Source organism: Pyrus communis, chromosome 3 (assembly GCF_963583255.1).
Source record: "Pyrus communis chromosome 3, drPyrComm1.1, whole genome shotgun sequence".
NCBI lineage: Eukaryota > Viridiplantae > Streptophyta > Magnoliopsida > Rosales > Rosaceae > Pyrus > Pyrus communis.
In genome coordinates this window covers 30,713,389-30,726,470 of record NC_084805.1, presented here as the reverse complement: position 1 = coordinate 30,726,470, position 13,082 = coordinate 30,713,389, and the positions used below count along the sequence as shown (strand labels likewise).

At 36.9% G+C, this 13,082-nt stretch overlaps 2 protein-coding genes across 2 annotated transcripts; both read right to left on the bottom strand.

Moving 5' to 3' along the window:
- Positions 1–708: 708 nt before the first annotated feature.
- On the bottom strand, positions 709–4,509 carry LOC137730004 (BTB/POZ domain-containing protein At5g47800-like). The gene is made up of 6 exons (XM_068469063.1): positions 4,229–4,509; positions 3,537–3,670; positions 3,248–3,317; positions 2,480–2,878; positions 1,624–2,361; positions 709–1,499 (listed from the first exon to the last, which is right to left on the bottom strand). The coding sequence occupies exons 2-6, from the start codon at positions 3,593–3,595 to the stop codon at positions 900–902; spliced, it is 1,866 nt and encodes a 621-aa protein (XP_068325164.1). The 5' UTR covers positions 3,596–3,670; positions 4,229–4,509; the 3' UTR covers positions 709–899.
- A 5,877-nt stretch (positions 4,510–10,386) lies between these two features.
- Positions 10,387–12,874, bottom strand: LOC137730135 (pentatricopeptide repeat-containing protein At5g04780, mitochondrial-like). The gene has a single exon (XM_068469197.1). The coding sequence runs from the start codon at positions 12,686–12,688 to the stop codon at positions 10,814–10,816; it is 1,875 nt and encodes a 624-aa protein (XP_068325298.1). The 5' UTR covers positions 12,689–12,874; the 3' UTR covers positions 10,387–10,813.
- Between the last annotated feature and the right edge of the window lie 208 nt (positions 12,875–13,082).

Below are 13,082 nucleotides of genomic sequence, written 5' to 3'. Positions count from 1 at the left end.
CAGCAGCTTTTTTTCAAAGCACAGCAATACCAAACCAAGCCTGTGTCCTCTTCAAAAGCCAGACGTCGTCTTTAAATGAGGACAACTCTGTCATTTCACTCCTATTTATTTTATTTTAAGCCCCTCTTGTAATTCATATGGCGCTGATGCTGTCTGTAAATTTTTTTTCAAGAAAAAGTTAACGAAAAATCAAATTTTTACATTAAATGGTCAATTCTGGTACTATTTATTTTATCTTTTATTTTGTCATTATCGTTAAAACTTAAAGTTTTTAAACTATTTTTATTAAATTTTTTTTTTCAATTGAGTTAAAGACACGTTTACTTACAAGTACACTGAGAGCACCTTTCCGGCTGACAAAGACTTTCACCTGTTGTGCATAAATCAAAGAAATCAAAATGCCTCAATAAAATTAACAAGTTTTTGACTCCCAAATTCAAACGATTAATTAATTTTTTGTAACATATTCTATAGAATGAGAATTTAAATCATTCAATATTATCTATATTAAGGGGCGGGGGAAGTGGGCTAAACTTTGCAATAGACTAACCTAAATTTAATTCAAATTCACCGTTCAGAAGAATCAAACACGATTTCTCACTTACAAATGAAAATAAATATCATCAAGCCGTAATACTAAATAGCATCTTTGCATGGTTTTAGAGTCTTCTTCTTATGGTTGGTAAAACCATACTGACATTGGCGCCATGGCAAGAAGCTCCCACCCTTTATGTTTAGAGTATGGCACAAACGGTGGAGAGGACTCATCATAAGATAACATAGTTCAGAACTGAAACATTTTCTCCAATTCCAGAGGAATAAGGAACAAACAAAAAGAAAAACTTAATTACATTAAGTGCAAAGGAAACGAGGATGATTGATGTTCATGTACGTTTTTGCTATCTATCTTTGCCTTTGTCGTGGCCATGGTCCGGCCTACTTCCCCTTTGGATCATCTTCTTAGCGTCCAACTTGCTCCCTGCACCCGCAGATCCAGATGCTCCTCCTCTTACGATTTCCCTTCCCATATTATGTCCTTGATGATCTACTTGTTGCGTTTCTAATCTGACACCCTTTCTTTCGTTTTTCAATGCCAACTTTCCGCCTGATCTTTTGTTTTGCATTTGCAGCAGTGGATTATCTTTCTTTCCAGTGGTACTACAACTGAATTTATCATGAACATTTGCTGCTCCCAATTTTAGCTTATGACTATGACTATCCGATTCTCTGCTACTTGGCGTTGTTTGTTTTCCTGGCTCATGGGACTGGGAGGGTGTTATTGGCAGTGGCTTATGTTTATGACGATCATGAGTTGCTGCTGCTGCCTTGGAGTTGGAACCTCTGTCTCTCTCTTGTTCAAAGAAGAGGACTTGCACAACAGTCCTCAGTGGTAGCCGCTCATTTTTCACAGCATGAGTGCGTACCTCAGGCGACAACTTCTGGCAGTCTAAAATGCGGCACAAGCGTTTCTTGTCTGCCTTGCTTAGATCACCATGCTCCTACTTATTAATACATATGTTTCATCAAATGGATTAGTCAACCAGCATTTAGTAATTAATTATACTCATGAATTCTAAATGGCAATGGCATTCACTTCGATTAATATACTACATACTTACATACCTTTAGATAAATGTTAATAGCCTTGTAGATGCCGTCATGGTCTTCCCTTGCAATATCTGGCAAAGCTTCAGCCAGAGATACCACTTTTGAAACTGGCATGTTGACATCCCTGGCAACAACTTGAAGGTACGAATCAATGAGTTTCCCAACCTTTCTCATTGTTCCTAAAACCTGAGCACTTCTGTCCAATTCAGAAGCAGCTGCAGGGGATTGTCTTCTCCATAGCACCAAGAAACTTTCTAACACTTCCAAAACCAAGTCAATATCGTAAAATTCCGGGTCAGCAGGCGAGTTTGAAGGAAAAATCAGGTCATCCACCGTTGCCTCTTCGAGTTGTAGACCAGACCTCCTTAACAGGTCAGTCTTTGTCACTGGGGACACTCTCAAGTAATTGGCAATTACAGTAAGCCTTAGCAAGAAACCAACAGAAACTGCTCCCTTATCTCCGGGAATCATACTCACAATGCTATCAACAATTCTTCGATTGTTTTCCATGAGTTCCTCATCTATTTGTGGAGGTGTTCTTGTGGTATCTGGCAGCCAACGACAAGCATAGACGTGCAAAGCTTCCCCAATGAGCTGTGGTGGCAGCACATGCGTGGCTCTAACAGCAGTAATTATACATCGAAACAGGTCTACATCAAGATCTGATATATCCTCAGTCCACCAATCCTTTGGGACAGAATGATGTTGCTTTTTGGTGTAGCCAGGTCTGGTATAAGTGTAGGACCACGCAACCTGAAAATTAAAATTGACTAACATTACTTAGTTTGAGCAAATCAGTAAGGAAGAATAAAATAAACCGATTGCTGACAGAAGAAGCATAATAATAAAATATTCATGAGCATTATATGACCTTTGCTGGAGGAGCAAGGATTTTCTCAACAATTGAATCAATGCACTTTCTGATGATCCCAAGATTCTCAGACCACTCAGGCAACTTCACTGTAGTTTGTAATGCAGTAATGGAGTCTTTCCAACCTTCAAGAACGCATGAATTGAAGAAAGCCTCGAGTTTTGGAACAAAATTTCCCTTCTCTACTGACTCGGTCATTCGGAGGAACTTAGCAGCACAAAATGCAGGTACCAAATTATAGGCGCTGAGATTAATCGTAATTCCGTAACAGAACTTAGCACACATTTCAAACGCATCTTCACCTCCTGGAATATCGTGAAGCTTTATGCTGACCTTTTCCAAATCACCAGAGTCAGAGCAAAGCCGTTGTAAGAGGCCACATTTTGGAAGAAGTGGAAACTGCAGCTAACAAAAGCACAATTATCCCTTAACCAAGAGCAAGCACTTGTGTATGTATAGTTGTATACATGCAGAAGAAGTGCTAGCTGTATTAGTTTGCTGTATGATTTTATAAAATTCGGAAAAATAGTGAAATGTTCATTCTTATTGAATGTTTTTCCTTTCCTTCCTTTCTCCAGTACTACAATCATGCACTGAAGATATTTTTTTTTTTTTTTTTTTTTAGCTTCAAAAACACTGAAGAATTCTAAACAGGAATGCACAGGAAGTACTGATCAGCAGAAAAATTGCACATCCGTGACTACATGAGAAAATGAAATTGGTGCATTTCGACAAAACATTATTCCTTGTAAATGATGTGATCATTACCTTATGGAGAAGATAATGGATGTTGTTAATTTGTATGACAAAGTCGCTGGGTACATCTGAAATCACGGTCCTGCAAACATAGTGAATGCAAAATCAGCTGAAATAATACTGTTGCGAGGACAGTACATAAATCAAGAAATTCAATATATAAAACCAAAGCACAAAGTAGCAATTTCATTATGAACGTGAGCTGTGAGGACGTACGTGTGAGGAAATTGATTCTATGCATACCCATTCAATGTCATCTATGGAACACCGGTGGGAAAACAAGTCATAGCTAAGCTAGTACCTGGTAGCTTCTTCGGTGTAGAAGGTGTCCGGCTTGGTTCCAATTTTCATAAACTTCATTATCAGATTGGTACTTTCTTTTAACAAGAGATGATAACAGGTTCTCCCTTCAAAATACTTGTGCAGCAATATACCCTTTTATGATTTCTGAAAAAGATCAGCTAAAATCCCGAGGGTATGCTGTATAGGTTTGAAAATAAGAAATACATATGGACAGTGCATTTTGGGAAAAGTATCTATTCATGCGTGATATAATTGAATCATAAACATTTCAGTAAATGATTTATAGATATTTTTCCAAATTCAGGGAACCAAAACTGTAAATTGCAAGGATATATGGAAGGGAGATTTTAATTAACTAGCCAGCTAATTCACCAGACAGACCAAAGCAATTTATGTGGTCAAATCCAAATATACACATATTTTTTACCAAAAAATAACATAAATATCTAGTTAATGAAGCTGAAATATCAACTAACTAGTAATAATTAGCAGTTAAATGGTTGCAAATTATGAACAAGTGCTGAGGTAGGACGCTGATTTTGATTGTTTCAGAAGCCGAACCAACATACAAGTTTGAATCGTCAAAATCCACAAATTAAGATAAAAATCATGGAAATTCCATCTATCTATATAAGAAATTTAAGAATATGATTAAGTTGGGAATTAGTAGGGTTTATGGCCCTTAGTTACCTGATGATCATCTTTCGTCCGGCCAACAAGGTGTCAAGGATCCACCAACATCAGCATACATTGTTAATCCACCTGCAACTCCTTCAATTTATACATACATAAGATATAAATATACACACACGGGGCAAATAACTAGTGCAGATAGTTTTCCTAAATTGCACTAATAATAATATAATAACAAGAAATTAAAACGAAGAGGAGTTAATTTTGCTCTGAGAGTAGTCAGACAAGATCAGCAGTGCATCTGTGAACTCTCAAACTACACTCATTCAACTCTTTTGTGTTGATGTTGAATTTGACACAAGGAAGTAAGGATGCCATGCAAATCATTTTTAATATTTTATATGTATATAGTTGTTTAATTTGGAACTTACACCGTTTGTGGATGTATTTGTATTAGTGGACGAATTGGATTAATGAGTGGCTGAAACTCATTTAATTATAAGGAGGTGAAACGCGGCCACTTGGACTATACATTGGTGACTGACGACTGCTAGGAATCAGTTGCACGCAGTGCAGTGAGCGAGCGAGCATTATATATATAGGATATCCAGATCCTCTCCTGAGCTTCTCTATGCGGATCCAGCGGACCACATAATTGTGACCGTTGATCCAAATCGTGCGGTCATGAATCCAAGTTTTTCCCCAAATCAAGTTTTTTTTTTTTTTTAGCTTCTTTCTTCGGTATTTCATTCCTTCTCATCAGTCATCACTTTCCTTCTCTCTGTCATGTTCTGCTTCTCTCCCCCAGATGGAATGCTTCTCCACCTCCAACTTCAGCACCATGTTCCAGCCGCCCAATTGGTCCATAAGCCCCAAAACCCCCTCAAATTCCTGTTGAACGCGACTGCCGCATCGGCTCCGACGACTAGCGGCGCCAAGTCACTGACCCATGCTTTCTAATTCGCCATCTAGCTCGACCGGGGTTTTTTTTTTTACCAGAAAAGAAGAATAATTGGGTTGTTGAATTTGGATCAAATTTCAAATTGGGTCATCAATTATTTGTCTTAATTTTGTTTGGAATTGAAATCTTCTGTCAAGAGCAATTCGACGCCTCCATGTTAGGAGCATTCTGATACATAGGAAATGTTGTTGTTGAATGCGGACAGCCACATCAGAATTGAAATCTTCTGTTCGGCACTTCCCAGGGAAAGAGGAAGAAAAAAGGCCATTTTGCATAGAGAAGCTTTGGATTCATGACCGCACGATTTGGATCAACGGCCACGATTATGTTGTCCGCTGGATTCGCATAGAGAAGCTCAGGAGAGGATCTATATTCATATATATATATATATAAGAAATTGTTATTAGCATTCAAAAAATCACATTCTACACTTCTCGTAAGTGTATTTTTCTTTCTAATTATAGAAAGTTTGGAGTGCCAAATGAGATTTTTGAAGTACTAATAACAAATCACTATATATATATATATATATATATATGGTTGTTTCTTTTGTATATATAATTATACAGGCTCTTTATGCAAAGGAATTCTCTTTTTTTTTTTTAAATAGGAATCAGGTGTGGGGCTTATTTCACATCAAACTTTAACGATACAAATCGTTTAAATAAGACTAGTTTGGATCATTAAAGTTCGGTAAAGTATGAATCCCACAACTAATGCTTATTTTTATAAAAAAAAAAAATGGAACCCCTTCTCACAAGCTTCCTATTTGTGTATATATAAAATATTATATATCTAGTTTGTTCCAATTCCTAGTACAACCCAACTCAACCTCTAGACTCATGACTCGCATCGCATGACCTAGTTTATACTGTTAAACCACTTTTGGCCTGGATACATAGATATCCTTGAAAGAGGAACCATATATTTAGTGCTAATGTGGCACTACAAGCAGTACACATTTTTCTTATTCAGATAGAAAAAAACCTACATTTTTTTTTCCAATTAGCAAGTCAGAAAGAATAATACAAACATTTTTGTATAAAAAATAGAATATTAATTAGTTCATACGTATATATAGTCTATCTATCTATCAGAAAAGAGAAGCATCAATCGCAAGAAACGTTAGCTGATTAAAGGTAGCATGGCTAGAACACCATAAACAATCTACTCTCTGCTCATGACTTATGACGCCAACTTTGTTGAATACATATAAAATTATAATATATGAGTGAGCATGACCTCTCAAGTTGTATGTGTATATATGTACAGACGAATATATATATATATATATGAGAGTTTTAACGAAAAGTTCACGGTATTATGTACTTTAACAAAAATTACATTTTTACACTAAAAAGTTAATCATGGTACTATTCATTTTACCCTTTATTTTGTCTTTATCGTTAAAACTTAAAATTTTCAAGTATTTTTCATTAGTTTTTCTTATATTATAGATAGATACTGGAGGGCGGAGACCATTTAGCTATTTAGGGACGGACTCACTTTTGACATTGATAAAGAGCCCCTCCACAAGCTCCGTATATAGGATGGTTTTGTTCATTTCTTTTGTCCATATATTCAATTGGAATTTCAATTTTTTTCCCCATCATTTTAGCTGACTTGTAAATAATTGTTAAAGCTCGATCTCCTGCCTTACAGTATCCTTTGGACATTATGTATTTATCCCTTAGCAAAGTAAGGCATAATCTTTCCTTCATCTCTGAATACCATAACGGAAATGCACTAAAATTATATATAAAAGGTGACCCAAGGCAACAAGGTTATCTGTTTTTACGAGGAATAAAGGGAATGTTTATCGTATGCAGCTTTATCTTTACTTTGCAAAGAAGATGTTTCCACGACTCGAATCTGTGACATTCCAGTCATAAAAAAACAACTTTTTCGTTGCACCAAGGATTGCCTTAACTCAAGTTATTTATCTTAATACACTCACACACATAAGAACTTTTCAAGTTAATTATATCAGGATAGGGTTAACTTGCAAGCTAGTTTGATGATTCAATTCTATGTATATATGTCACATAATCACACTCCAGTTTCCCTATGTTTATACTAAATAGCATATATCATTAACATTATCGAGTATAGTAAATGGGATTGGGACGACTCAGCTACTCTATACATACACGGCCAAAACTATTCCAATGAATGGTAACTAAGAATTATAATGATCAAAAGGAAGGTACGTACCGCAAGTAAACAATTGAGCTGAAGGAACATTGTTGACTTCCAAGGCAGCAACAGCAGCTAGCACTAATATATAAAATCGATCGGAAAAGCAAATTAATTTAACTACCTTCAAATGATTCCAAGCGATTGAGTGGACTGATCGATGGATTGGAGAGAGCAACTGTATAGCTGCGCAACCAAAATAGCAAATCCGATGTTTAATAATTTCTGATGAGAAGCCATTCAAGTACGTACTAGCCAACAACAAAGAGCGAGCGGCCGGGGCTTTAACGTGATGAGATGCAGCTAGCAACGTGAAAATATATAGAATAGGGTATACATCTCATGCATATAATCCCCAGAGACAGAGAGAGGGAGACAGTATTAGAGACGACTAATAACTTTCTATTAGCTAGCTAAGCTTGGTAGCTAGAATCAAGTACTACTGTGACTGCTGTGAGTGTGAGACAGACACCAACGAGAGACAGAGAGAGTCTGTCTGCAGTGTGTGTGGAATTGGTTGGGATTAATCAACATGGTAATGTATGAAAAGAGCATTATTCGTAAGACATGCATAATTTATGATTTGATAATGTTATGAAGATTAAATTTGTAGACAAAATTTGTAAACTAAATGATGTGTCACTAATAGGATTGAGCACATTTATCAACGTTTAAGAATAATTCAATCATCAACTTTCATATCATTTAGTTTATAAATTTTTTTATACAATTTTAGTCTCTTTAGTATTACTCATAATGATAGAAAAAGCGGGATCGACAGGTCTCTTCTGGCGATGGGGACCTAGTGCTCTATCTCTGGTTGAATTATTAAAATTAGATTAGAATTGAACTAATTAATTACGAAAAAGCAAAGCAATATAATATATGTGTAAGAAGATTGAAAGTGGGAAGTGAGAATGCATTAAAGAAACAAGGAAAGTAAAGAAAAAGCTCAAAAGAGTGCTCCTACTAGTAGTCCATTACTGAAACATCGTGCTCATCGCGTGGGACCAGATCATCACATCTTGCTGATTACTCTAACTGATTAAGCCTCCTCTGCTTGGCTTAGATACTTACATTATATTCATCTCTCCGTTGAAATTGAAATGAAAGGAAATAATGGAAGATCCCATTAATTAATTGATTCCCAGTTCCCATTTCCTCATCAATCATGATGATTTCCTCCACTTTCTAAGGTGAAGGGATATTCTCCTCCTCCTTCTTCTAGTCTAGGCTAGGCTAGCAATTGCAAAGCTACTTGATTATCTGCATGTCATCCACGTGTTTCATCATTTACCGTTTGTTACATTTCTCGCACTCGTAGTTATAAAAATTTTCAATGTTTCAAAACACAAGATGATACACGTATTATTATATAAGTAAAAAAAAATTTTATTTTTCAAATATCTTTATATGTATATGATAACATGTAATGTACCAACTGAATTTCAAACACACTGAATAATTCTTTGCAGTCGCGCTGAGCGGATTGTCATGCCTCCCCATTGTCGGTTGCTTTCAGGGCCAGACACAGACAAGTATTCTCTTCTTCCCCACTTTCTAGTCCCGAGTCTCAACCAACCATGCATCCTCCTCTTAATAGGGAGGAGCGCGAAAAATATACAACTTGTTTATTTACCAAAGTATTTTATCGAACATCTAGTAGATTTGTTGTTGCTAATCAAATCATGTGCCTACATGTTAACAGATATTAACATATATCGAAATATCTTATGAGTTGTATCGAAAGAATATGTCAAGTGTTGTCGACCAAACTTGTCGAGATATGTCTAGCAAACATTACATTAAACACTTAGTACACACAAAAATGACTCGTACCAAACATTTAGAGAGTTCTAATAAGATTTTCATATGTATATTTTTCAAACTCCGCCCCTCTCTATATTGTACCAATATGAGAAATTTTTTCAAGTGTAAAGTATTCAAACAGTATTTCATGTTATAATAATATATTCTTTTATATCCCTCCACTTGTATTTGAATTCTGAATACGTGAAAAATTTCTCCACCAACGCAATTGGGATATTCTGCATATATATTATTTTGGTTGGTGCTATCCACACACATTTTTACCTCTTACTTTCACTTACTTTTTGACCGTTTGATCAAATGAATTGAAAAAAAAAATAAAAAAACAAGTTAATAAAAGACGTGTAGAAAGTAAAAAAAAAGAGTGTAAATAGCACCATCCATTATTTTATACTCACTCGTACGTGTGCAATATAATCGCTCTTTGGCTATGTTTTACTCCATAGCAAATAAATTGCATGAGATACATAATGAAGGTCTAGACATAGCCCTTGACTGTGTTTTAGTCCTCCAAAGATTAATATTTTAAAGACTATTTAGGGTTAAAATTTTCATCTCCAATTTTGTTGGGCTATGTTTTACTACTCTTTATATTTTATTACTTTTGCCCTGGGTCCAAACTTTGGCCTGATTGTTTTAGCCAAATCCCCTTTAATCACAGAATTGAAGAACGATTTTGTCAATTTTAAATCTAAATATAACCTATTAACATTTGGCTGGAGATAATCTTACATACAATAATTCTAAAGGCTCCAGAGCCGGCCCCGCATGATGATACATATAATATCATGTAAATTGTAATCAGATTAGAGAGCGCAGGGCCCCATCCATACGTCCATTCAATCTCTTCATTTGAAATTAAGATGGATGAGTCAACTGCTAATTATTCGTCAAAGACCCATATATTATACATATGTGCGTGTGTGTTAATTGTTCAATATATATATGTTAGTTGTTCAACATTCAATTATATTATGACAAAGACGGAATGGTCGTGATATCAGCACTAAAGTTAAAGCTCGGAGGATTAAGGTACTTGTTTTGATTAATTAGATATTGTTATATCATTGCCTATGTTATCCAAAACTAATATTTTTCTTGTTTAATTAATTGCTAATGCAGCATGGCCCCCTCAGTCCTCACAAATTAATATTAATCACTTCATATTGTTCACAACTAATTACTTATTACTCTAACAGAGAATATTGGAGACCAACTTGATGGATCGTCAAAGTGCACGTGCATGCGCAATTAGTGTGGTGATGTAAAAAAAAAGGCACTGGTGGTACTAGTCAATCTCTACTCTCAGCACAAATTCATTCCAAAAAGAAAAAGGAAGGACCTCCTTACATGTTTACTATTTAGGCAACACCTTCAGTTGGATACACCGCACCGCCTACGCTTGTTTGCACTCGCATATGTTCATGTATAATCACAAAACAACTGGCCTTAGGCACTACGTCAGACCATCACCATTTGCATGTGTCTTAATCATCAGCCACAACAACAATCTTCATCGGACGGATCAGATTAACCTCTGCAAGCGGAGAGCACATCCCCAATCAGCAGCCATTGGATGAATCTCTTGCGCTCCCATCCCATTTCTGGTAAACTGGACTGGACCCTCGAAACGCAACGGAACACAAAAAAGTATTTCACCAGAATTCCCCACAAGAGCAATAACCATTCTTGAAATGGTGAAACCTGTTTGTATCCCTAACGATGATTTCCCTTCCCCTACAACTTGAACTAATCTTCATAAAAGCATGGCAATCACCACAAATCCTAAGATTCTTCATGATCCTGATAGGAGCATTGGAAGGTAAGCATATCAACCCAAAAGTAAGAGCAAGTTTCTCACTGTGGTGCCTCAAAAGTTCATGCTTTCTGCTTTCACCCACGCAATGAAGGTCATGTTCAGTCTCAGCCTTGTACCCCATTATCTTCAATTCTGTCACCAAATCGTCCAATTTTGAATATATCTCATCAATTCTAGCATGTTTCCTCTCTCCAACCATAAATGAGTGAACTTTGTCCTTTATTTCAATCCAACTCTTCCCTCTCTCTTTCTTCAACTCGCTTTCTTTAAGAGTCTTCCTTGTTCTCGCAACTTCCTCCCACTTCTTATTTGCTGCATAAACATTTGACAGCAAAATATGGTTTCCTGCATTATTAGGTTCTATCTCAGACAAATGCTGTGCTGCGAGCTCGGCCAAGTCAAGATTTCCATGGATCCTACAAGAAGCCAACAAAGAACCCCACATAGAAGCAGTAACACCAAACGGAATTTTCTGTATCAAGTCATAGGCTTCAATAATCAACCCTGACCGACCTAAAATATCAACCATGCATGAATAGTGAACAACATTTGGTGACACATTGTGTTCTGCTATCATGAGGTTGAAATATTTCTTTCCACTTTCAACTAGTCCCATATGACTACAGGCAGTTAATACCGAAACATAGGTTACTTCGCTCGGGAACATACCCATCTGCTGCATTTTCTCAAATAAGATCATCACCTCTAGGGAGCAAGCATGTCTAGCGAACCCTGAAATCATGGCATTCCATAAAACAATGTTCCTCTCGCTCATACCTTGAAACACACTGTATGCTTCTCTAATGCTACCACATTTTGCATACATGTCTATAAGAGAGGAAACAATAAATATATTCAAACCAAAGCCAATTTTAGATAAAAGAGCATGCACCTGCTTTCCTTCAATGAGAGCTGCCAGACCTGCACAAGCACAAATAGCAGAAGAAACTGTAAACTGGTTCTGTTCTAACCCTATCCTTTTAGCTCTATGGAACAACACCAAAGCCTCTTCAAAAAGCTCATTTTGCACATACCCGGCAACCATCGAACTCCATGTAACAACACTCCTCTCTGGCAAAGACTCAAAAACAGAGCTTGCATCCTTTATCAAACCAGACTTTGCATAAACATCAAGCAACGCGGTTCCCACATAGACATTTATATTCATTGCTAACTTAACAGCAAGAGCATGCAGTTGTTTACTCTCAAACACAGCGCATTTCGCAGCACAAGCACAAAGAACACTTGAAACGGTGAATTCACTGAAAGTGTTTCCTTGTCTTTGCATCTGCAAGAAAAGACCAAGAGCTTCTTGTTCTTCCCCATTCCGAGCAAGTGACCCAATCATTGTATTCCATGAAACTAAGCTCCTTTCAGGCATTTCATCGAATACCTTGCCGGCACAATCAAGTAAACCACATTTGGAGTACACGTTGATGAGCATATTAGAGGTTAATGTGTCTGCTGTTAATCCGAAACGTATGATGTGTGCATGGCAGGCCTTCCCTTCCGCGGGTGCACCTGTTCCTGCACAAATTTGCAGGATTTCATGAACAAGTGGAGGGTACGCGTCCCTCGCCGCCTCCGACCCAACAGTTACAGGGGACTGTTGGGGTCCATTGGCGATGGCTGACAAATGTCTGTAATAGTTTCGAACAGGGCAATAGATTCCCTCCAAGTTTCTCCTCCTCAAGGTTCTCATCGATATCATAACAACGCTTCCAACAAGGTCATGGTCACGGTCGGTCAAAAGCTTTCGAAACGCTCATGGAATTCGGATCCTATGCTTCGGGGCTCCTAAACCCAGATGAGATTTTGTTAATTCAAAATTTCAAAAAAAAACACAAGTGCGCAATGCATGGGGAACAAAAAGGTCAAAGGTCCATTCTAATTTCCTTCAATTGAGATCCTCTCCACTTGAAAACTTCCAATATTTTTTTTCTAATGCGCATACATCACATTATTTACTCACATGAAACATTGCTACTCTATTAAGGAGGGAAATTATAGACACGCATTTTTCTCCTCCCATCCGCCACTATTTAATCTCGTCTGTTGTTTTCATTTGATTTATTCAATTGATGACCAAATAATAAAGAGAAATG